This window comes from Dasypus novemcinctus, chromosome 18, assembly GCF_030445035.2.
Source record: "Dasypus novemcinctus isolate mDasNov1 chromosome 18, mDasNov1.1.hap2, whole genome shotgun sequence".
NCBI classification, from domain to species: domain Eukaryota; kingdom Metazoa; phylum Chordata; class Mammalia; order Cingulata; family Dasypodidae; genus Dasypus; species Dasypus novemcinctus.
In genome coordinates, this window is record NC_080690.1 from 14,361,203 (window position 1) to 14,386,599 (window position 25,397).

The 25,397-nt window shown below is 46.3% G+C and overlaps 1 protein-coding gene and 1 pseudogene across 2 annotated transcripts in view; both read left to right on the forward strand.

Annotated features, from left to right (window-relative positions):
* The window catches only part of CFDP1 (craniofacial development protein 1), a 165,954-nt gene extending 141,085 nt beyond the window's left edge, over positions 1-24,869 (forward strand). For both annotated transcript variants that reach the window (XM_004470908.4, XM_004470909.4), the window contains one exon: positions 23,013-24,869. In XM_004470908.4, the coding sequence (XP_004470965.1) occupies positions 23,013-23,103 (91 nt within the window). In that variant the 3' untranslated portion in view covers positions 23,104-24,869. The remainder of the gene's footprint in view (positions 1-23,012) is intronic.
* On the forward strand, positions 673-8,305 carry LOC139436900 (protoheme IX farnesyltransferase, mitochondrial pseudogene; annotated as a pseudogene).
* Positions 24,870-25,397: the final 528 nt, after the last annotated feature.

The following is a 25,397-nucleotide window of genomic DNA, read 5'->3' on the forward strand; positions in this document are numbered from 1 at the left end:
TGGTTGTGAGGATTTCATGAGATGATATGTAAATGTATGTGATGTGCGTCTTACACAGATACACGAAATGTACATAAAGCACTTTGTGGAGAGGCTGTCGCATAAAGGTGTGCAGTAAGTGGTAGTCATTCAGGTTATTCATCAGCGAAGTTACAATAAAGACAGGTGAAGGATTTACTTTGGAGGTTATGTTTCTAAATTAGGCTTCAAGATTATTCGAATGAACTGAGAAGTTGACCAGTGGTTATGAAAAAGCAAAAGCTGCAATTTATGTATGAACTTGTTTAACTCCCAGACTTCCAGGATCAGCCTGACAGAGGCCTCTGGGGCAGGCCTGGGGTGACGCACAGGTAGGGACAGCCAATGTTATCTAGAGAGGCCTTGCTCTCCAGCATTCCACTGAGGACCTCTTCCACTCTGGTTCAGCTCTGGTGACTCCTAGCTCCTTCCTGTTTGCCTGTTTTGCACAGTGATCCGAGGCAGCAGAGGAACTGCCAGTGCTGCCTTTTACTGCTTCTCTGAGTACTGATACATGGGTTGGGCATCATTTGCTGTGCTCAAGTTAATACAGGCCTCATAAAAGTAAGGAGTGGTGCCGGTAGTGATAAGGGAGAGCTAATAAAAGGTGGCTTGGAAGAGGAATCAACATTGAAATGAGGCCTTCTTCAGGCCATGGCAGATCACATGAGGGTAAGGAGGTTGTAGCACAGCTAATAGAATACACAGCTAAGAGGTGGCTAGGTGGTGAAAGAAGCATGTCTGGTCGCTCTGGGCCAGCCACATGATGAACTGGAGAGGGATGCCAAAGCATGGCAGCTTTGCTCCCGGCAGAGCCTCCCAGGGCCACGTGGTACCGCACGGCAAGATGGAAGGAGGCTTTGGAGGGCAGAGCCAAGGGAGCAGACCCAACGATGCCCGCTTCACTCGTCGCTACTAAAGATTTCCAATACTGGGTTCACATGATGTGGTACCAAGAATATGTTCTGGGGAAACGGACTTGGCCCAGTGGTTAGGGCTTCTGCCTACCACATGGAAGGTCCGCGGTTCAAACCCCGGGCCTCCTTGACCCGTGTGGAGCTGGCCCATGCGCAGTGCTGATGCACGCAAGGAGTGCCGTGCCACGCAGGGGTGTCCCCCGCGTAGGGGAGCCCCCGCGCAAAGAATGTACCTGTAAGGAGAGCCGCCCAGTGCGAAAGAAAGTGCAGCCTGCCCAGGAATGGCGCCGCCCACACTTCCCGTGCTGCTGACAACAACAGAAGCGGACAAAGAAACAAGATGCCGCAAATAGACACAGAGAACAGATGGGGGGGGGCTTAAATAAATAAATAAAATCTTAAAAAAAAAAAAAGATGTTCTGTTAGGAGTTACCTTAAACTGTGTAAAAATAATTTTTTTTAATCTGCTGCCATATTTTAGCTAAATACAGCGTAAATTTTTCTTTTTTTTCCCGTTTTTTATAATAAATGTGTTTCTGTTCACATACCCTTTTTTAAAAAAAAAAGAATGCACTTCTAATGCTTTGTTCATTCCCGCCTCCTGCCCCTGAGGCCTTTTCTCCTTGACTGGGTGATTCCACTGATCTGACTGAGTATGTCCAATGCAGATCTGATTGTTTCTGCACTCTGTTTCCCGCTCTTCTCAACTGCCTTCTTCAGTGGCCACCGCTACACCATCACTCCTTTACCTTCCCAAGATCTTTCCTTCAGGGAAGGGACTCTAACTCTGGCTCTCACCATTGCTAAGCTTAAAAACCACCTAGGGAACTTTTCCAAAGTTCAGGTGATAGGGCCTCATTGTGTTTCCTGTTTATCTCCTGAACAAAGAGCCTAAAAAAGGTGAGTCACAGATACGTATCTTTAAATCACCCCTTCAGTGATTCTGATGCAGAGCCAGGGTTGAAAGTCACTAGACTGCCAGGTTAAAATTCTAGAGGAGAGAGCAGGAAAAACAGCTGCTGGGTGAGCCATTCCAGCATACAACTAGAACCAACCTCAAAACAGGTGATATTGGGAAGAGCACAGAGATTTTTGTTGAGATGTGTGCCCAGTGCCACACTGTCAAAAAGGAGAAAAGGGGGAGCAGATGTGGCTCAAGCACTTGGGTGCTCACCTCCCACATGGGAGGTCATAGGTTTGATTCCCAGTGCCTCCTAAAGAAGACAAGCAAGACAGCGAGCTGACACAATAGGCTGGTACAGTGAGCTGATGCAACAAGGTAATGCCACAAGAGGTGACTCAATGAGGAGACACAACAAGAGACACAACAAGCAAGGAGCAGATGTGGCTGAAGTGATTGGCTGCCTCCCTTCCACATGGGAGGTCCCAGGGTCAGTTCCCAGTGCCTCCTATAAGAAGACGAGCAGACACACAGAGTACCCAGTGAACAGACACAGAGAACAGACAGCGAGTACAAACAATGAAGTGGGGGAATAAATCTTTTTTGAAAAAGAAAAGAAGGAAAACACAAGAACCAAACCTGCAAGGTCTGTTTGAACAGAAATGGGTCAGTCCCCTGAATTCTGTCACATAGTTGCTGACAAGAGCAAAGGCAGCACCGCCTGGGGAAAGGGAGCACTGAATCCCCAGCAGTGTGCCCCCAAAACCCAAGTGATCTGCACTTAACTTAAGAAGAAGGGGAGACGGTCACTTATCTCAAAAGAATTCCTATGAGCAGTGATTGTCTGCTTCCATGTTTATTGTAGGACTATGACCTTTTGCAAGTACCATGTTTAAATTGATCTCATAAACCAGAATTCAGGTCATGAGTGACTGAGAAAATATTCCTGTTCAGCAGTCCTCATGAAAATAAGATGGGATTGCGGTTAAAATATCATGATTGTGCTTTTTTGTGCCTTCTTAGTAATTCCAGTTCAGCAAGTCTATCTCCCCTTTCCCCTTAAAACAGTTTGATTGGCTTTGAAGCTAGATTGCTCGGTATATGGTTATTCTTGTCCAAGTTTTTTTTTTATTAACTTTATTTCACATTCACAAAAATAAAAGAACAGAAAAAGGCAGCTCAACAAGTTATGAAAGCATTACTCCTAAAAAGTTCTTTTTCAGGCACTTTTATCTCTAGGTCCAGTTGCTAACTCGGTTGTTCCTCTAGCTTTCAGAACAATGCACAAATGAACACAGATTATTTAAATGACATAGTCAAGGTCTACTTATTAATGAAAAAAAATGAAGAGGAGGAAAAAAATGCTTCATCATAGTCATAGCTCACAAAACTAAACCCAATATTCTTTTTTTGCCTTTAGAATTAATATAGTATCAATTTTGCTCTTGCTACAAAAGATTACAATGTTGTTAACTATAGTTATATTAGCATTTTCCCCATGTATCACCACATTCTTAACACCCTACAGTAAAAATTTCATGCATTCATATTAATGACAATCCTCATCTACTTCCAAAATCATTGTTACACTTTCCCAGTATTATCCTCCAGCTGTCCTCCAACTGACACATTAATCTTCCTAGACTACTTGTTTCAGCCACAAACACATCCATAAATCAACATTGTCTGTTACATTCAATATAGTGTTACCAAGTCCAACCATTACCACATGTTTACAACTGACCTTATTAAAACATTTTACACACACCCAGCATCTTCACCCCTTCTCATCCCACATGCCATCTCCCACCAACCTACGTTTCATTGTCCAACCCCATAAGACTATTCATTGTTATTTAGTTTATACCAGTGAGACCATACAATAGTCATCCTTTTGTGTCTGGCTTATTTCACTCAGCATAATATCCTCAGGGTTCCTCCAGTTGTCATATGCTGCCCTAGTTGATTTCGTCTTATAGCTGACTGATATGAATATACCATATGTTTATCCATTCATTGATTGATTGATGGACACTTGTCTTTTCCTAGCACCCTTTAAAATCTCTTGTCAGTTCGTTCTCTGAGATTTTGTTTTTCTCTGAAGACTTTAAACTCACCTTCATTTCTGAAGGATAGTTTTGCCATATAGTCAATTCTTGACTGGCAGTTTTTCTCTTTCAATACCTTAAATATATCATACCACTGCCTTCTCGCCTCCATGGTTCTGAAGAGAGGTTAGCACTTAGCCTTATTAAGTCTCCCTTGTAAATAATACATTGCTTTATCTCTTGCTGCTCTCAAAATCTTCTCTTTATCTTTGGCCTTTAACAATCTGAATAGATGTCTCTTAGTAGGTCTATTAGAATTTACTGTTTGGGCTACATTGTCCTTCTCAAATATTGATATTCATGTCTTTATTATGGATTAGAAATTTTTCAGTCTGTATTTCCTCAGGTATTCTTTCTACCCCTTTTCTATTCTCTTCTTCAGGGACACCTATAACATATGTTTGTGCATTTCATGTTGTCATTCAGTTCCCTAAAACCCTGTACAATTTTTTACTTTCTTTTCTGTCTCTTCTCCTATCTTTTCAATTTTAAATGTCCTATCTTCAAATTCACTTACTCATTCTTCTAACATTTCAAATCTGCTGTTACATACCTATAATGTATTTTATCTCATCCATTATATCTTTCATTCCCACAAGCTGTTACCTTTTTTTGCATGCTTTCAAATTGTTCTATTTTAATTATTTCTCTTCCCTCCCCCCCACCCCAGTTGTCTGTTCTCTGTGTCCATTTGCTGCATGTTCTTCTTTGCCCACTTCTGTTCTTGTCAGTGGCACCAGGAATCTGTGTCTCTTTTTGTTGCGTTATCTTGCGTCAACTCTCCGTGTGTACGGTGCCACTCCTGGGCAGGCTGGACTCTCTTTCGCGCTGGGCGGCTCTCCTTATGGGGCACACTCCCTGCATGTGGGGCTCCCCTACGTAGGGGACACCCCTGCGTGGCACGGCACTCCTTGTGTGCATCAGCACTGTGTGTGGGCCAGCTGCGCACGGGTCAAGGAGGCCCAGGGTTTGAACCGCGAACCTCCCATGTGGTGGACAGACGCCCTATCCATTGGGCCAAGTCCGCTTCCCTCAAATTGTTCTTTAAGCTCACACATTGTCATCTTAATATCATTTATCTCTTTAGTCCTATTTTCTTTCTTCTCCTTAGATTGATTAAGGAGGTTTGTTTGAACATCATTTATTAGTTGTCTTAAATCCTGAATCTCATCTAGATTCTTGGCTTGTTCTTTGAGTGGGCCATTTCTTCCTGTTCCTCAGTGTGAATTATCTTTTGTTGATACCTCACCATCAGCTTATGTTGATGAATTTGCTCTGTTGATCAATTTCTCTGTCTTGCCTAGTGGTTTTTTGTTTTGTCTTTTTCTTCTTTTTTTTTTGCCAGTTTAATTTGCCTTTTAAATGAGTAAGGATACACTGTAATTTAGTCTTCCAGGAATGAGGATGTCACAGAATCAAACCAATAGTGAGGCTTCTAACCTGAGATGTGCCTTGGGCAAATCTCTTACCTCTCTACCCATACTTCCTCTTCTAAAGTGGGAAAAGAATAATTCCTTTGTGGGTTGTTAAAAGGATTCAATATATCATATGTAAAGTTTTAAAAACTGCACCTGGTGTGTGGTATGTGCTGTAAAAGTGCTATGTAAAAGTTTTTTTTTTTTAAGTATTAAAAATCCTTTTTTGGAATTGGTTTCTTGGATTACATAGAAGAGAACTTCCAAAGCAAAAGTTATATTCAGCACTTGCCTAGTGGTTTTACTTCACAGCTCTTCTTTGATTTTTAGTTTAATTTTTTCTAAAACTTTACTGTTGCCCTGTTTAAGTAGTCAAAACTGTGGCAGGGAGCTGCTAATGGGGCCTGGCCTGGAAAGCATCAGGAGAGGCCAGTCTATCTTCCTTCACTTTCCTGGCTGGCCAGCAGACGATGGTCCTCTGCAAACCCTACCACAGAGATGAATCCTTCAATTTCCTATGGAAGTTACATTCCCAGAAGAGAAACCACAGTCAGCCCTCTGCCACACCTCCCTCTTCCCTGGGAGGAATCTGTCCTTTCCCATCTCCAGTGGCCACTCAGCTGCAGGTTTTACTGAGGCTGTTCGCCTCTGGGTGGGGGAACGGGTGGCGTTCCCAGCCACGAGGGCATCAACTCAGTTTTCCCTTTGGCCTCTCCGTCTCTGCTTCCCCAGCCTCTCCATGTGAGAAGTCCCGGGTTAGGTTCCCAGTACCTCATGGAGAAGGCGAGCAAAAACGAGCTGACAGATGAGAGAACCATCTGGGGGGAGGGGGATAAAGAAAAATAATTTTTAAAAACTAATTGGACGGCCCCTCCCACTAAGGGCAGGGAAGGAAGATGGCAGCACCCAGCAGCCAGTTAGGAGAGAGGACACAGGGATCCTAGGGAACTGCCAGACTTGTGCATTTTGGCCACATCCATCCGCACTCTGTCTTCAAAAAGCCTCCTGACAGGTTGAGTAGGACGATGCCTCTAGTGTCTTGAAAAAGCTGTGCAGGACTCTCTCCCAAGTTTATGCAGCTTTTCAATAAGTGGTTGTTACATTTCCTCACTTTTCACTTCCCCAAGCACTTGGATCCCACACATCTGAACTGAAGCCTGAACCATCATGTCAAACCTAAGCCAGAACCAGCGGTATCTCCTTTCTTTGAAAAAGCATCTTCAGTTCAAACCAAAGCAGAAACAAGCTGAGACCTCTTTCACCCCTTCCCCCCAGCCTGTCTTTGTCAAGAGAGCCAGATGAAAAGGAATTGCTGGAACTAGCGTCTGCTTCAATAATTGAAGCCCCAGTAAAAGTGGAAAAAAAGACCAAAGATAAAAAGCAACGGGGGAAGCAGATGTGGCTTAAGCGATTGGGCTCCCATCTACCATATGGGAAGTCCCGGGTTTGTTTCCCGGGGTCTCCTGGTGAAGGCGACCTGGCCTGTGCAACAAGCTGGCCTACCTGGTGAACTGGCACAACAAAAGAGAAAGAGGAGAGACAGTGAGAGACAGAGCAAGCCAGGGATCTGAGCTGGCTCAAGCAATTGAGTGCCTCTCTTCCACATTGAAGGTCCCAGAATCAGTTCCTGATGCCTCCTAACAGAGAAGATAAGCAGACACAGAGAGCACACAATGAATGAACACAGATAGCAGATAGTGAGTACAAACAACAAGGGGGGGAATAAATAAATAAAATCTTTAAAAAAAAAAAAAAAGCAATGAGGGAAACAGACAGTGCTCAAGTGGTTGAGCACCTGCTTTCCACATGGGAGGTCCCAGGTTCAATTTCCGGTGCAAAAACAAAACAAAACAAATGAAAAAGCCAACCTGGGAGCCAGTGTGGCTCAGTGGTTGAGCACCGGGTTCAAACCCTGGCCTGTGGTACTTCAAAAAAACAAAAAGCAATGCAATGCAGTGATTGTGGACAATTTGCCATGTGCAACTTTGGAGTGTGGAGTTGTGGCTTATCTACCCAGAATCAGACTCACAGCTCTATTTGTGAAAACCACCTTAGCTGGGTTTGCATTGACTCCAGGAATTTATTATTATTATTATTATTTTTAGGTAAGCCAGTAAAAAGAGTGTACTGAGGAATGGGAGAAGAGAACAGAGTTTATTGAGAAATGGGGGGATGGGGAGGATGAAAAACAGAATTACGCATTTAAGGTATAGATGAGAGCTCCTCTAGGCAGAGAGAGCCCCAGGACCTTTTGACTTGCCCTGTTTCCTGCTTGCTTTTGCTGGAACAGGCCCTGCATCTAGTGCTGACAACTCCATCAACCACTTTTTCAAGGTGCCGTTTGATTCAAACATGACAGGATAAAGAACAAACCTTGCTAGCCAAGACCTGTGCCCCTTGCTGCGCTGTCCCAGCTGCAGCCCTGCTGACCTGGGGGGTGACTCCACTCGCGCAGTCCCTGGGGGTCTTTGACATCCTCTCCTATACCTGCTGTTCTGCATTGTTGACGAGGGTCGGCATTGCCAGCAACTGGGTCAGAGCCGTTGTTGGGCCCATCCCTCTCACTACGGGCTAGACAGCCGCTACTAGCAGCCTGGGTGCTGGAGCATTCCTTTTGGGAGGAATCCTCTGCTCCTGGCATTTCCTCATTTCAGCGCCCTGAGCTGGAGTCTGGAAGAAAACTACTTCTGTGGAGGCTACTGTCCTTCACCCACCCCACCCTGTGCTGGCATGTCATCCTGCACCACTGCCCGGCCTTGATCAGGCTCTCGTGGTAGCACCCATCCTGGATGTCACCACATGGACCTTCCCCATGATCTCCCTCCCCATCAACTTCATGTGTTTCCTACTTTGGTTTCTGGTTCTACACAGACATGGACCAAAAGAGCTCCAAGAAACTTCTTCCACAGCCTCTGGCCCCTGCCCCTGCTGCTTGTGCTGACCTAAAGTGGCCTCCCAGTGGGCAAGGTGACCAGGGGAGCCTCGAGGCTAACATCCACCTGGCTTGGGGGAAAAAAACAGAAAAGCAAAACTTATGGGAGATGTATTTTTTTTCTTTGCTGTGAGGCAAGAATGTTTTGGTAATTGTGGAGTTCAAGAAGGAAAATTGATAGTAAAGCAAAAAAATAATTTGGTATTCAATGATTCCTTGACAATTCTTAAAAAAATATCCAAAATACTCCCCAGGTAAGGGAGTGGGTTGGCTCAGTAGATTAATATAACAAATGGCTATTTTCTCCTGGAGGGTCTTTGTCCATCCCTTCCTCATGCACATGTGCATGTGTGCATCTTTCCTTTCTTTATCCCACCACACTACCCCACATAAACCCTGTCCAGCCAGAGCCGTACTTGGTGGCCAGGCATGGTGAGAGTTTTAGTTTGTCAGCTGCTAAAATAAATACGACACAATGGGCTGTCTTAACAATAAGAATTTTTTGGTTTACAGTTTCAGAGGCTAGAAGGCTTGTTTCCTCCTGGGGTCAGTATCTTTTGGCTGGCCAGCAATCTTTGGGGGTTCCATAGGGTTCTGTCTAATGGCTGTGCACATGGCAGCATCTTCTCCATCTTTGCCAGGTTCTGTGACTTCCAGCTTCTGGCTGCTCCCTGTGGCTTCTCCTTTGGTGTTCATTTTCCTTTGCTAAAGACTTCCACCATGTTGGATTAAGGCCCACCCTCATTCAATGTGGGCGCACCTTAACTAAAACATTTTCTAAGGTCCTATTTGCAAATGGAGTCACACCCACAAGACCAGGGGTTGGAGGCTGAACGTGCTTTTTGTGGGGGCCATGATTTAGTCCCCCACAGTGAGCACTTAACTTGTCATCTGATATCCTCAGTTCTATATCCTCGGGTCCCAATCTCCACCAGACTTTGGTGATTTCCCTCAAAGCCCAGTCAGGGAAAGTACACCCTGAGCCACAACCCCGTCCTGTGAACCAGCTAGGGCCCCTGGTCCCACCTTTCTCTGCCCCCCACCCCCACCCCATATTTCCACTACATAGTACCTCAACTAGTAATAGCATACCAAGGATAGGCCACTGCATGGCACTGGAGGGAGAATTCCAACTGTTTTCTGGGAAATCCTAGACTCGACTGCCAGCCCTACTCCCTCCCCATTACAAATCAACATGTCAAAACCTCTGGGATGTTGGTGGAAAGGTAATGTATGGGAGTTCTGCACAATATCCATGATTGTTTTGCAAGCTCACAGTTTCTCTAATAAGAATATATATATTGAAAAAATATATATTGAAAAAATTTTCTGGAGAATCAAAGGCATTTTTATAGTTCTCTTTAAACTACAGTAGATGTCTGCAGCATTTCTTTCTGGAAGGGTAGCTCTAGACATAATGTCATCAATCCCATCACTACCTCTTTAGTGGCAACTGAAAATTGTCGGCTCATCTTTGCTGTACGACTTTCTTGGGCTGTGGAGATGGGAAATTAGGAAACAAGGAGCCAACTAGCTAGCCTGCAGAGCTCACATTTCCATCCTGGTATCAGAAGTTGGCCTCCACATGTTAAAAAAGCTTAAATAGCACAGCTGGGCTATCCAGAGAGGATGGTTTCAATTCCAGCTGGGCTATCCAGAGAGGATGGTTTTCTGGGTGCTGCATAGCCAGGTGTGAGTTGGGTAGGGGTTACAAATACAGTGCAGTCCCTTTTGCCTAAAGGCTAATTAGTCACTCTCCAATAGCACTGCTGCTCTGTAGAAATGCATTCTGAGGGTTTAAGCACCATTTAAACAATCATTGCAATCTGCAGTTATTTTCTCAAACCTTTCTAAAGTGATTGCAGAGAGTATCTCATCCCTGTTTCTACTTACCTGAAATATACTACTTCCTGGTTGCATCCGATTATTTACTATGGGGATCATAGTATAGAAAAGTCTGGAAAGAAAACTTGTTGCAGCCCTTGAATTTGTAAAATGTTTTGCTTTGTTTTTCCTTCTGCCACAAAATAGTATATAAGAAAGAAAAAAAGAAACTCAGTGGATAGATTTAGCAGTAGAAACAGACTGAAAAGAGAAACCGTGAACTGGAATATAGAAGGAACCATCCAGAATATAGTTGGCAGTGACAAAAAGACTAAAATTAAATTAAAATAAAATAGAGGTTAAACAACTTGGAAGAAAAAGTGAGAAGAACTAGCAGATATTCAATTGGAATTCTACTGGGTGAGAAAGGAGAAGAAAAGTCTTGACATTTTTCCAGAAAAGATGAAAGATAACCGCTTTCAGATTTTAAAAATCTAAATAATCCTAAGAGAAATAAAATGGAAATCCACACTTAAGACCCATCAAAGTGAAACTGCAGAAAACCAAAGACAGAGAGAAAAATCTTAAAAACTTCCAGAGAAAAGAATGGATAGACTTCCTCAAATGAGGGATAAATTAGACTGACAGGTGACTTCTCATCAGTAACAGTGGGAGCAATGGAACAATGGAATATGTTCAAAGTTCTCAAAGGAAACAACCACCAATATTGACTTCTCTTCTACTCATGTGTGTATAGATATAGAATAAGGGCAAATACAGACCTTTTCAGAATAATAAAGGCTAAAAGGATTGCCACCAGTAGACCCTCACCCAAAGACATGTACAGGATATGCTCTGGCAAAAGAAAAGTCATTCCAGATGGAAAGTCTAAGAGACAAGAATCATTGAAGAGCAAAGAAAGAGGCAAATATGAAGGGTCCATGTGTGTTTTAGTTTTTTAGTTTTTTTTATCTGTTTTATTTTTGCAAAAATACAGTAAATAAGCATTGACTATATAAAACAATATTAATAATAATGTCTTATTTGTGTTTTTTTTCCCCTTAAAGCAAGACAGTATTAAAATACCTGGTAACAAAGACCTAAAATTTGGAAGGGAGTAAATGGAATTTAGTTTTTCCTTTTTTTTCTTATATAAATTGTAGATTTACAGAAATATCATGCAGAAAATACAAAGTTCCCGTATAACCCCATCACATACATAGCTTTCCCAATTATTAACAGTTTGCATTAATGTGGTACCTTTGATACAATTGATGAAACAAGATTGTTATTATACTATTTTACTCCATAGTTTACATTAGGGTTCTCTATTTATGTATGTAGACATAATGTCATCAATCCCATCACTACCTCTTTAGTGGCAACTGAAGATTGTTGGCTCATCTTTGCTGTACAACTTTCTTGGGCTGTGGAGATGGGAAATTAGGAAACAAGGAGCCAGCTAGCTAGCTTGCAGAGCTCACATTTCCATCCTGGTATCAGAAGTTGGCCTCCACGTGTTAAAAAGACTTAAATAGCATAGCTGGGCTATCCAGAGAGGAAGGTTTCAATTCCAGTGGGGTTTTTTTGTTTGTTTGTTTTTTTAAAAGATTTATTTATTTATTTATTTAAACAAACCCCCCCTCCCCTTGTCTGTTCTCTGTGTCTATTTGCTGCATCTTGTTTCTTTGTCTGCTTCTGTTGTTGTCAGCGGCACAGGAAGTGTGGGCGGGCCATTTCTGGGCAGTCTGCACTTTCTTTCGCGCTGGGCGGCTCTCCTTACGAGGCGCACTCCTTGCGCGTGGGGCTCCCCTACGCGGGGGACACCCCTGCGTGACAGTGCACTCCTTGCGCGCATTAGCACTGCACATGGGCCAGCTCCACAAGGGTCAAGGAGGCCCGGGGTTTGAACCGCGGACCTCCCATGTGGTAGACGGACGCCCTACCCACTGGGCCAAGTCCGTTTCCCTCCAGTGGTTTTCTGGGTGCTGCATAGCACCTAAGGTGGTTTTTTCTCTTTTAAATTTTTATTCTATTAATGTACATACAACCTAAAATTTCCCCTTTAAACCACTCAAATATATAATTCGGTGGTGTTAATTGCATCCACAGTGTTGTGCTACCGTTACCACCATCCATTGCCAAAGCTCTTTCATCACCCCAAATAGTAACTGTACCAATTAAGCATTAAGTCCCTATTTCCTACCCCTACCCCAGTCCTGGTAACCTGTATTCTAGTTTCTGACTCTGTGAATTTGCTTCTTCTAATTATTTCATATCATTGAAATCATACAATATTTACTTTCTTGTGGTTGGCTTATTTTACTCAACATAATGTCTTCAGGGTTCATCCTTGTTGCATGTATGAGAACTTCATTCCTTTTTATGATATGTATAGGCCACATTGTTTATCCATTCATTGGTTTACGGATACTTGGGTCGCTTCTATCTTTTGGCAATTATGAATAACTAAGCTGTGAACATTAGTGTGCAAATATCTGTTCAAATCCCTGCTTTCAATTTTTTGGGGTATACACCTAGAAGTGAGATTGCTGGATTGCTGGATCATGTGGAATTCTATGCTTTAACTGTCTTCCACAGCAGCTGTGCCATTTTACTTCCCACCAACAATGAACAAGTATCCTCTCCAGCACTTGTTACTTTCCATTTTTTTAATAGTAGCCACCCTTATGGGTGTGAAATGGTATCTCATTGTGTGTGTGTGTGTGCATGTGTGTTTCTTCCCCTCCCCCTCCCCGCCCTGCTGTTTTAGCTGTCTGTATCCATTCACTGTACAATCCTCCGTATCTCCTTCTCTCTCTGTCCTTTCTTCCCGTCTTTCTCCTCTAGGATTCACCAGGACTCAATTCCAGGGATCTCTGATGTGGAGAGAGGGTCCCTGTCAATTGTGCCACCTTAGTTCCTGGCCTCTGCTGTGCTTCACCTTGACTCTCCCCCTGTCTCTCCCCTGACGCGTCATCATCTTGGCTGCATGACTCACTTGCATGGGCACTGGCTGACCACACGGGTGCTCAGCTCGCCATGTGGGCACTCGACTTACCACGTAGGCTCACCACACAGACACTCAGCTCACCACACAGACATTCAGCTCACCACACAGACACTTGGCTCACCACGCAGGCACACTTTCTCCTCTTCTTTTTCACCAGGATGCCCCAGGAATCGAACCTGGGTCCCCCCATATGGCAGGCAGAGGCCCCATCATTTAAGCCATATCCGCTCCCTTGAGTATGTTTTTGTTATTAGAGAAGTTGTAAGTTTATAGAAAAATCATGCAGAAAATTGTAGATTTGGTTTACATTTCCCTGATGACTAATGGAGCTGGACATCTTTTCCCATGCTTATTGGCCATTAGTATATGTTCTTCGGAGAACTCTTTTGAAGTCTCTTATTTTTCAATTGGGTCGTTTATCATTGCAGTTTAGCTTTCCACGGGTCTTTTATTACTCAGGAGGAGGGTAAAGGCATTGATTAAGTATATGTATTGAATTTCCAGAATAGAAGCAGAGTGTACAATCTCCAAGGTAGTGGAGCAAGGAAAATGGAGGGCTTTTTGGTTTTGGTTTTGGTTTTAATCCACCACAAAGAAGAAGACATAAAAGTGTTAAAGAAACAGAACAGAGAAGCAGATGTAGCTCAGTGGTTGAGCCACCTGGGTTCAATCCCTGGTAGCTCCTAAAAAAAAAAAAAAAGTAGGAAACGGAACAGGAAGCACAAAGTAAGATAGTAGATTGAGAACTAAATATATCAGAACTTTCATTAAATGTAAATAAATGAAACAATCCAGTTAAATATAGATTGACACCTTGAATTAAAACAAAACCAAAACTATTTGTTGTTTTAAAGAGCTACATATAAAATGGAATGAAAAAAAAAAGCTGAAAATTAAAAGATAATGCCAACACCAACCAAAAGAAAAATGATATAGCCATATTAATATTAGACAAAATAGACTTTAAGGCAAAAACGTTGCCAGAAATAGAGAAGTCACCTCATAATGATAAAACCTTCGCTTTACTTAGAAGATATAATCATTCAAATCAAATGTGCCATTTGACATTCTCTGTGGGGGCTGAACAGTCGTATTCTGTAACTCAGCAGTTCCACTCCTAGCTCTATTCCCAACAGGGATTCAGTTATATGTTCCCAAAGACACATGTGAAAATTGAAATAATAGTACTATTCATAAAAGGCAAAAACTGGAAACAATTCAAATATCTATCTGCTAACAAATATAACAAAAAATAAAGTGAGTAAACAAAGAAAAAATATATCAGCAGTATAATGAATGAATTATCATATATTCACATAGTGGAATACTATTCAGCAGTGAGAATGAACATGGATAAATTTCAATAACCAGGCGGCAGACTTGGCCCAGTGGTTAGGGCGTCCGTCTACCACATGGGAGGTCCGCGGTTCAAACCCCGGGCCTCCTTGACCCGTGTGCAGCTGGCCCATGCGCAGAGCTGATGTGCGCAAGGAGTGCTGTGCCACGCCGGGGTGTCCCCTGCGTAGGGGAGCCCCACACGCAAGGAGTGCACCCCATAAGGAGAGCCACCCAGCGCAAAAGAAAGTGCAGCCTGCCCAGGAATGGTGCCACACACACGGAGAGCTGACACAACAATATGATGCAATAAAAAGAAACACAGATTCCCGTGCTGCTGACAACAACAGAAGCGGACAAAGAAGAACACGCAGCAAATAAACACGGAGAACAGACAACTGGGGTGGGGGGGAAGGGGAGAGAAATAAATCTTTTTTTTTTTTAATTTTCAATAACCAAAGATGTACATGCTTGTCTATAATTCCATTTATGTAGATCAAAAACAGGCCAGGGAAGCAGACTTGGCCCAGTGGTTAGGGCGTTCGTCTACCACATGGGAGGCCTGTGGTTCAAACCCCTGGCCTCCTTGACCCGTGTGGAGCTGGCCGCGCAGTGCTGATGCACACACACAAGGAGTGCCCTGCCATGCAGGGGTGTCCCTGTGCAGGGGAGCCCCACGTGCAAGGAGTGCACCCCATAAGGAAAGCCACCCGGTGTGAAAGAAAGTGCAGCTTGCCCAGGAATGGCACCGCACACACGGAGAGCTGATGCAGCAAGATGATATAACAAAAAGAGACACAGATTCCCATGCCGCTGACAACAACAGAAGTGGATAAAGAAGGACACAGCAAATATACACAGAGAACAGACAGTGGGCAGGGGGGGGATAAATAAAAATAAAATAATTCTTAAAAAAAAAAAAACAGGCCACACAGAAGCTCCACTCTGATCAAGATGGTAGAATGTTTTTTTATTGAAAGTGCTCAAAAATGGTTTTCTAAGTATTTTCAAAAACAATTGAAAACATTTTGTATTTTTAAAAAATTCCCAGGAAGCAGATGTGGCTCAAGTGATAGAGCTTCTGCCTACCATATGGGAGGACCCGGGTTTGATCCCTGGGACCTCCCAGCGAAGAAGAAGAAGAGAAAGTGAGTACAGTGTGCCAGTGCCCACGTGGTGAGCTAAGTGCCCACGCATGTGGCGAGAGTGCCTGCGTGATGGGCCAGTTCCCATGCATGTGAGTCACGCAGCAAGATGATAACGCAACAAAAGAGAGACAAAGGGGAGAGTCAAGGTAAGGCACAGCAGAAACCAGGAACTAACGTGGCGCAGCTAAGAGAGAACCTGTGTCCACATCAAAGGTCCCCAGGATTGAATCCCAGTGAATCCTAGAGGAGAAAAAACGAGAAGGGAAGACCAAAAAGAGAAACAGATATGGAAGATCACACAGCAAATGGACACAGACAGCAAAAACAGCGGGGGGTGGGGTGGGGGTAAAGTAAATAAATAAATCTTTAAAAAAAAAATTTCCCTAGGGTTCAACAGCACATTGGAGCCAGCAGAAGAAAGATGCAATGAACTTGAGAGGATAAGACCATTGAAATCATGCAGTCTGAGGAGCAGACGAAATAAAGAATGAGGAAAAGGGAGCAGAGACTGCACAGTGCACACCATATACAAACCATGGGAGTCCCAGAAGGAGAAGGAAGTGGCAGGGAGAATATGCAAAGAAATAATGGCTCCTAATGAAAAAACAGGCAAAGCAAATGTGCCCATTAGGTCAGTGTGTTAAAGATGCAAGTCACAAAAGAATACGTGCAGTATAATTTTGTGTCAGTTTCAGAAATAGGAAAACTAAATTCTAAGGTGGAAGGCACAGAGTGTTGAAAGCAACTGAGGACGTAAAGGTTCTGGGCCAGATCACTGCTGGCTGCAGTGGGGGCTCTGCAGGGAGAGGTGCACCCAGGCCTCCACTGGCCTGCGCGTTCTTGACCCTGGCCTCAGCTGTGTGAGCGCTTGCCTTTTAATGACCCATTTGTCTTGCCAATTATATGCACTTTTTGGTATGTGTGTTATATTTTACTTTTTGTGTTAAAGAAAGGACATGCAAATAAGCTGAATTCACATCTTGGCTCTACCACCTACCTGCCATAGGTACAAGCCCGTTTCTTCATCTGTAAAGTAGAAATTCTTTAAATTTACCTCTCAGGGTTCTTGTGAGAATTAAGCAGGGGGAGTGCCGTGCACGTTTCTAAACAGCAGTCGCCTCCCTTTTCCCCAAGCCCTCTGTTCACACTTCTTTCTCCCCACCAGCCATTCCTGACTGCTCAGAGTCCCAGGCTTTACTGGAAAGCTTAGTGCTTTATTCCCTTTAAAGCCCTTCCTGATTTATTCCTTCCCACCCTTCAGGACTGTTTTCCACGGTGATGACAAGTACAGCCTGGGGGCCTCTTCCCAGGCTCCCTGGCTGGCCTCTCTTCTTCCCCAGGGCTTGTCTGCCTGGCTGTCCCATACACATGTCATACTTAACATCCAAAACCAAATCCTTGCTTTCTCTCTTAAGGGACTCCTTCCTCAGACGTCTTGGAAAATGGCCCCCTCTGTCCTCCCCACTGTTAAAAGAAAAACCTGGGAATCGTCCTTGGTTTCCTCGTTCCACTCACGTCCAGCAAGTCCCGTGGGCAGTTCCTTCACACCATATTTCTGTCACTCCTCTATCCAGACTCAGTCTCCCCAACTAGCGCGAGCCCCCAGCATCTCTGCCCTGCACAGCTTTGGAAGTCTCTGAACGGTGCTCCCTGAGTCAGCCCGCTGTCCACACGGCAGCCTAATGATGTTTTATTTCTCATCTCTCCCTTGCTGAAAGCCCTCCATTAGCACTTAAAATAAGCCTTCGCCTCCTTCTCCCGGCCGCCCAGGGCCTTCTGCGCCGTCCGCTGCCTGCCTCTGGTCCTCTCGTTCCCCTGTCGCCACAGCGCAGCCACACTGCCCCCCTCACCTGCTGTGGACATTCTGAGCCTGCCCGCCCCTCGGCGTCAGCAGGGGCCTGGCCTCTGCTGGCAGTGCAGGATGTCGCCCTCTGAGCACACCAGCTCCCACCAGGAGCTCATGCCCAGGAACCCTCAATCCCATCAGCCTTTTATATTTCCACCCAGGTATTGTCAGCTGGGGCCTGGGTGAGCCCCAAGAGCAGATCTTGCTCACTACTCTGTCACCAGCACCACCAGTGCTACCTACCCCAGAGCCAGGCCTCAGTAGTGTTCTCATGCCCATCCCATCAGCTACCCGAGAGCCATGACTTTATTTAGCAGGATTAGAATTAACTGCCCAGAAAAGAAGGGCCCTAACACCTCAGAGTGGTGCCTCCAACCGCACATCACTTTCAGGCAGCAACATTGGTTTAGATGCCTGTCCCAGAGAGTCTTCGGGACAGCAAAGAGCTGCTGCTTTCCTCTGAGCCCCAGACTCCCAGGACCCAGCCCCGCATTTGGGGATCAGTGCCTGCAGTCCTGCACCTCGGGCGTTGAGTGCCACTTTCCTCTCTAGCCCTGTAGCCTGATTGTGCAGGCTTCTCAGCTGTGCTTGGCAGCAGCTCTCGACCTTTCTAGCAGTGCTAAGAAAGAGGCCAGCAGGCTTAGGGGAAGGAATTGATGCATAGAAATTAAGAAAAATGCAGCCTGCAACCTTGAGGGCCTTTGGCCACCACTGTCCAATCAAAGTGAAGGTCGTGGAGCTCAATGCTTATAAACCAGGTGTTTGTGTGACTTGGCAAGGCATGAAGGAGGGACCAGAGAAAATAATTTTCTTTCTCTGAAGAATCTCTCTCTGTGATGCCATGAGTTACTCTTTCAGAACAAACACAAGTTGATATGGGAAGAAGGCAGTGGAGAAGAAAATTAAAATCAATGCCCTTTCACTCTGGCCCTCAGTATGTTAGCAAGTGGATCCTCTTCCAGAAGGAGGGGTGGTGGGCAGGCCAGTGCAGTGCTGGGCGGATTGCTGCTTTGAGTTGCATTTCTCGGTTCTAGCCCAGAGTGCTTCCACTGCCCGTTGCTTTGCCACTCTTAGGAACTGAAGTTTACCCACTGCCCCTTTCATTTGTGCCACACTGAATCCTTGCTTGGGTAACTGAACGCTGACTGTTTTTGGAGCAGTCCTAAACAACCTTAGTGAGAGAAGGTGTCCTTGTGTCTCCTGTGCTTTTTTAAAACCTCGTCCTCTTGGGAGGGAGTGTGGCCATCTTTCATTTGCAGTGTGGGTTCCCAGGCAATAGGCACGGACATATTTCCTTGTAGCATTTCTACCTTCTCTTGTCCTCTTCTTCCCATGCTCTTCTCTTTCATCCCCCCTCCTTCCCCCACCCCGGCCTGAATCTCAGGAAAATTGGTGGCAGAAAAGTAATTTGGGTTGGAAGAACAAAAAGATGTCAGAGCCAATTGCGTCTAACCTGGTTTTGAAAGAAAAGGCTAGAAAATCCCTTAGGTTCTTGATGCTATTAGCACATTTTATTAACCTCGGCCTTGAAGAGCTGCTGCCTCTTAACTGGGCCCCACAAGGCAATAGTAGTGGGAAGGGACATTGGGCCCCCCTCACTCCCAGGCTCCTCTGTGGACTGGGCAGGGTCAGGCTGTGTCCCCAGGAGTGCTGGGCACAGGCCAGAAAAGCCCCAAGACAGAACAAGCAAGAGCCCGGCTGTACCTGGCAGCTTTCTGTTCTGCCCTGAAAGTGGCTAAAAAGTCCCCAGGCTTAGTTTAAATGGGCTGTACATTTGGGCCACCTTCCATAGAGATGACATTCCTCTTTCCAGAGCATTTGACTCTGTTCCAGTTGTTCCCACATCTGAGGCTTCGCAGTGATACAGTCAAGTCAGAAATGGGAAGCGGGAGTGCCAGGACAACTCTCAGGGCTTGTGTTGGTCTTATTGTTTGTATAGCACATGCCCAGTTTCACTTTCTTGTCAGAGCAGTATTGTAATTGTTATTCCCATTTTACAGAGAAGAAAATAAGGCCCAGAAAATTAGGTATCTCACCTGGAGTCCCACAGGCAATAAATGTCAGAGCCTCGCTGGAGCCTGGGTCCTCCTCAGCACCTTTGCTCTCCCAGAGGCGGGGGAGTCCTGTCCAGCAGCAGTAGACTGAGGCCTTCGAGGGACCCTTAGCAACTGCACATGGCTGTGCGTTGGGGATGGGTCACTAGGCCTGCCTGGGTGGGCCCTGCTGGCTGCCCTGGAGAGCTGCCCACCTCCTGCATGCAGGCCCCCTCCTTGCGTTCTGAGGCCTTCCCTAACCTGAGCTCTGCCCGCACCTGCCTCCCTCCCGCCTAACCTGGCTGTCGTTCTTGAGAGCCTCAAGGTGAGATGGCCTTAGCACAGCCTCCGCGGACCTGCAGGGCGAGTATTCCTAATTCAGATATCACTTTGTGTCTTTAAAGGAGGACAGGAAGAAGGAGCACAGGGCCCCGAGGCTGCGTACTTTCTCCTCCTTCCCCTGGGACAGTAGCCATGGGTGATGGCCTTCTATCCCCTCACCCCCGCGGGTGCCTGGAAACCCAGCACGCGCTCATGCCGTGGGTCACCCCTCTCTTCTTCTGGGCTCTTCCAAGGGCAGTTAAGCACACTACCATCAAGACGCCCACCCCAGAGCAGTGCTCTTCACCCAGGGCCAGGGTGGTGGTGGTGGTGGGGGGAGTTGTGAAAGTGACGAAGCCCCACAATCGGTGTTGGCTCGCAGCCCGCTGGAGAATCCCGGGTCCTGCTGAAGTGAGTTTGCTCTGTCTCGCGTCTACACTTCCCCACCATTGTCTCCCTGGTCTCCTTATCAAAAGGGGTCCCGATGTCCGGGCTTCCCTGGCCACCAGAAGGTGACCTGGGAAAAGCGTAGCGCTGTCAGTGAGCTGCTTTGCAGTCCTCTTCCTTGTACATCTTAATTCAGGAAGCCTCAGCCTTGGCACAGGCAGGTTGGCTGACTGATTTGCAAGCTTTCTTCTGACCCTCAGAACCGCTGCTGTCCGCCCCCCTGCTGGTTGAGCAGTTGTTTCTTTAGAGTAGAATCACCCTCAGAGAAGACCACAGAACCCATCGCCACCCAGGTGCTGGTGAACAGTACGGAGGAGACCAAATACTCAGCGGGGAGCCCTCCTCACCCACTGTCAGCGTCCTTCAGCCTTGCCTCAGCGGGGACTGTGGGCTTTGACTTAAGACAAAAAGAGGGGAACATGGATGTGATTCGATGCCCAGGGCCTCCAGGTGAGAGCAAGCTGGGCCCACGCGGAGTGCTGGCCCATGTAGGAACGCAGCCCCGCACAGGAGAGCCTCCCTGCAGGAGTACTGGCCACGCAGAGAGCTGGCACAGCAATTTGATGCAACAAGAGACACAGAGGAGAGACAATAAGAAGACGTAGCAGAACAGGGGAGCTGAGGTGGTGCAGGAGAGTAATCACCTCTCTCCCACTCCGGAAGGACACATAGCAAGTGGACATAGAGCAGACAATGGGGAGAATGGGGTGGGGGGTGGATAAATAAAATAAAATAACTTCTTTTTAAGAAGAGAGCAAGAAAAAGAGGTCTGTGGGCAAGTTTAGGCCATACCACTTTTGGGAGTAAAATGCCTGCTAGTGGGTCCTTTGGGGAAGAGCCCCAGGGTCACATTTTAAAGACCAAACCCATGTGAACTCTGACCCAGAAGATCCCAAACGGGAGGTGTTTGTGACAGAGAATTCCATGGGCCTCCCTTGTCAGGGAAGGGCCCAGCCTCCCTTCTCCACCTGAGTAGGGCTGCCAGGTAAAATGCAAACTGGACTTCAGATAAACAACAAATGACATTTTAGTTAAGTAGGGAACATTGCCTGGAACAGATTCATACTTAAAAAAGATTATCTGAAACTCATTAAACTGGACTTCCTGTGTTTTTAGTCACTAAATCTGGCAACCCTAATCCTGAGGGCTGTATTAAGCCCAAGAGCAGGCTGTGCTGTTGTATGTCCAGCCCGTTCTGGCCTCTTATTGACGGAGTTGACACGGCAGCTTTGTACCTGATCCAGAAGCAGAGGTGACAACATGCATCCTGAGAGCTGGCAGCTCCCTTTGGAGCCTTGTCCATCCTCAGAACCCAGCTTCCTGGGATGCTGTGATAACATCAGCCTCCACTTCTCGAGCAGTTGCTCTGTGCCAAGCATTATAGATGTAGAAAACAGAATTGGCCAGGTTATGTGACTTGCCAGGTCTCATGGCCAGCCAGCGGCAGAGTCAGGATTTGAACTCAAAGCTCTCTGGCCTCAGATCCCGTATGTTGCTCACCACCCATTGGTAACAAGGCGTAGGGCTGGTAGCAGGCTTAGCTGGCAAGCAAGCAGGGTGGCTTGGACGTCACAGGACGCTGCTGGGAGGGAAAACTGCTGCTGGGAGGCCCTGAACTCAGCAAAGGAGCTTCGGTTCCTGAATCTGGGGACATTCTCGCCATAAACATAAATGACCTTGTTATGAGGATGCACATTTTCCACAGTGCAACAAAAGAAAAATTAGTGCCGAGATTCAATTATGTGTCCCATTTCCAAGGGCAATTTCGCTTTCTCGGTAGATTAATTAGCAGCCAAGAGCTCCCCCCCGCCCCCCCCCCCCCCGTGGCCGCAGCACACGGGGTGGCAGGGAGGTGCGGTGGGAGGTGGCTGCGTCTCGGGGAGCAGCCCCCGCAGCGTGGCTCGCCTCCGTCTTGCCTGGGAGGACCGAGGACTGGGGGAAACCTGGTTTCCTGGCCCAGCCCACGGCGGGGGAGCAGAGCGCCGGCCCTCTCGGGGGCCCTGCACGGGCACTGGGGGCGGCAGAGGCACTTGATCTCATTCTCTTAGAGGAATTTAGAGAATCAACCTGGCCCCAAATTGGAGACGAGAGAAGGGGGAGGGGAAAGGCACCTGAAAGCCTCTCATGCGTGCACCTTGGTGCTCATGGACCGCGTCGCTCTCCATCCCACAGCAGCGGGCATTTTCAACACCGTTTCTTCAGTTCTCGGGTGCGCCGCCTTTCACGTCCTGGTGCGGATATGCGGGAAGCAGAACCTTGCCTTCCCCGCCAGCTCAGCACACACACTGCCCCAGGAGCTGCCCACAGTAGGTGGCCAGGAAACATGCTGTTGCCCTTTCATGCTGAGGAAAATGAGGCTCAGAGATGGTCTGTCCTTGCCCCGGGTTGCCCAGCCAGCGTGTGACTGGGCTTGGATTTGACGCCAGGCTTGACAAAGCCCCTGTTGGTTTTTCTTTCCCTCTGTCTTGTTACAGAATTGCCCCGTGTTGCTGCCACATGATCTCTAGTGTCCTTTCCTTTGATAAATTGTTGCCTTCTCCTTTTTGTTGTAATTTATTCACATCTGAACTAGAAACATCCTTTAATGGACCAAATGAGAGGTAGGGATGGTTGCCCTGGGCACCAGCCATGATCATCTGTCGTAACCCCCCTCAGCCAAGTGGCCCAGCGCATAATGGGATGGGGGCAGGGGTGGTACAGGGAGGCAGCTCCTCTTCCTGGGTTCTGCTGACAAATGTCTCTCTCTTCTTCTAGGTACATTGAACGGAAAGCTTTTCTAGACCGAGTGGATCACAGGCAGTTTGAAATTGAACGAGATCTCAGGCTGAGCAAAATGAAGCCTTGATGTTGTGGGGAGAAGTCAGTAGCAGCTTAATCCTGTTTACAATGTGAGCTTCTTGTACATTTGTGAAACGTTTCCAGTTTTTATCATCAGCTCTTTCCCAGCAAGGTCTTTTTTCATTGGAGTTCTGCCGTGTATCTTGAGTGCATGTGGTTTCATTTCTTTTGCTTTTAAAATTTTGTCCTTAAAAATAAAAATTTAAAAAAACTTAAATTTTAAAAATTTAAGTTTAAAAAAATTGGTCCTCTGAGAGGCTGGTGAAGACGACATCTCTTGCCTTCCCTTTATTCTGCTGCCAAGTTCAACCCAGGCCAAGCCGACACATTCCAGGCCTGTCCAGGCTGGCAGAGTTCTTGCCAGCCATAGCAAAGAGAGCTGACCAGACTGGACGTGAATTTCCTGGGCCACTGGGTCCATGAGGCTGTCTCCTGTGAAGTCAGCCTTGCCCCCTAGACCCAGGGAAGGAGGCCAACTAGTGCTGGGGGAACGCCAAGTCCCTGGCAATTTCATACTCAGTTTGCTCTTGCTTCTCCTCTAATCTCTCTCCCTCTCCAGAATGGGATTCCCATTAATTGTAATGTAAGGTAGAAAATAGGGGAGTGGGTGGAGCTCAGTGGTGGAGCACCTGCTTTGCATATACAAGGTACCAGATTCAATCCCTGATACCTCCTTAAAAAATTATAAGAGGATATACTATTGGCAAATTACAGGCTTTTTTTCCCCTTTAGCCTATTTGATCCTACCTCAGTAATTCAGTTTTTGGTTTGTCAAACTAGATTCTTAGGCTTTTTTCTTTTTTATACTCCCTTAAGAAAACTTAAATTCCAAACCTCCTGCTTAGAGTCAGAAATTCTCTGGGGAGCAGCAAGGAGGGGAGTAACAAATCTGCATGAAGAGAGCAGTGGAGGCAGAGACCATGCGTATTCGCATTTTAATAAATTATTAAACCGCAGGACCTGCTCTCTGTGTGTGTTTCCTGAGCAGCATGAACAGGTTTGGAGGGAGGCAGAATTTAGAAGACTGGGACGCAGTTCCTTCTTAGACATTGACCAGCCACATGACCTTGGCTGAGGGTCAACTCTCTGAGCCTCCATTTTCTGGTTTGTAAGTGGTGTTAGTATCACCAGTACCTCAAAGGACTGAAGTGAGCTAATGGCAGACCTAAGGAGTCTAACCACTAGTGCAAGGCCTGTCTCCTGTCCAGTCCATCAGTGTGTCCTAAATGGTTATGGGATTATGGACCTCGCTACTTAGTAATTTAGTTTCCCCGTTGTCTGTTCACATCCACTCTGATAAGGGATTCTGGAAGTGGTAAGTACTTCAGGCCAGAGTCAGGATGGGTGGCCTGGGAATCCTCAGTTGGGGCCTTGCCCCAGGACACAGGACCAACAGAGGAACACCCTTTACTCTAAGACCAGCCAGCATTTCAATCCAGGCGGGACGTCCAGAACTACAAGTGCCAGCTGAAATTCAAGCTGAAAATCCCACCCACATGTTATGCTCTGGTGCGCCATCCATTAATTACTTCACTGGCATTTGGCTCTTTCCCTAACTCTGCTCTGGAGTATCTCTGGCATTCCATTTCACACATTTCTTCATCTCAGCAGCCATTGTATCAGCAACCCATAAGTTGGCTCCTCTCCCCATTTGAAAAAGCATCTGGAATCATTCAGAATGGTGCTAAGCTCATTGTACATTAGGGTTTTTCTCTTTTAAGCAAATATTCCCTACCTTTGAAACCTCAGAAATAAAGACAAGTTGCAAGACCATGCTGGGTAAGTCTGTTGTTGTTTTTTAAGTTGGTACCCAGGAGTTGAACCCAGGACCTCCTCCATGGGAAGCAGGCACTCAACCACTTGAGTGGTCCCCAGTCTGCTAGTCTTGCTTTCTTCAAAGCAAGGAGAGAAAAGGCAGATATGTCAGCAGTGTGCCTTGCCCTGTCCGTTTGTCCAGGCTCCCACCCTCGCACAGGCCTCTCCGTCTGCGCTCTGCAGTACATAACGTTACAGTCCTGCAGGAGGGTTGGTTCCTTTCTGCTGTCTCTTCATTTGGTGGGTCTTTTCCCAGCAGGTTGGCTGCACACATCTGATCTCCAGTCGATGACTCTTCACACATCCATGAATCTTTTGAAAAGCCCCTTTGGGCAGAATCTGGCAGCTTGTCAAGGAGTAAATAGCTGTTGACATCAGTGTCCTGGTACAGATGCTCTCCCTCCCTACTTTGGAGTTCCTCAACTTTCACATTTTAAGCTGTTTCATTTGCCTTGACTTCAGCTGCCTCCCCTTTGATCTCCATGT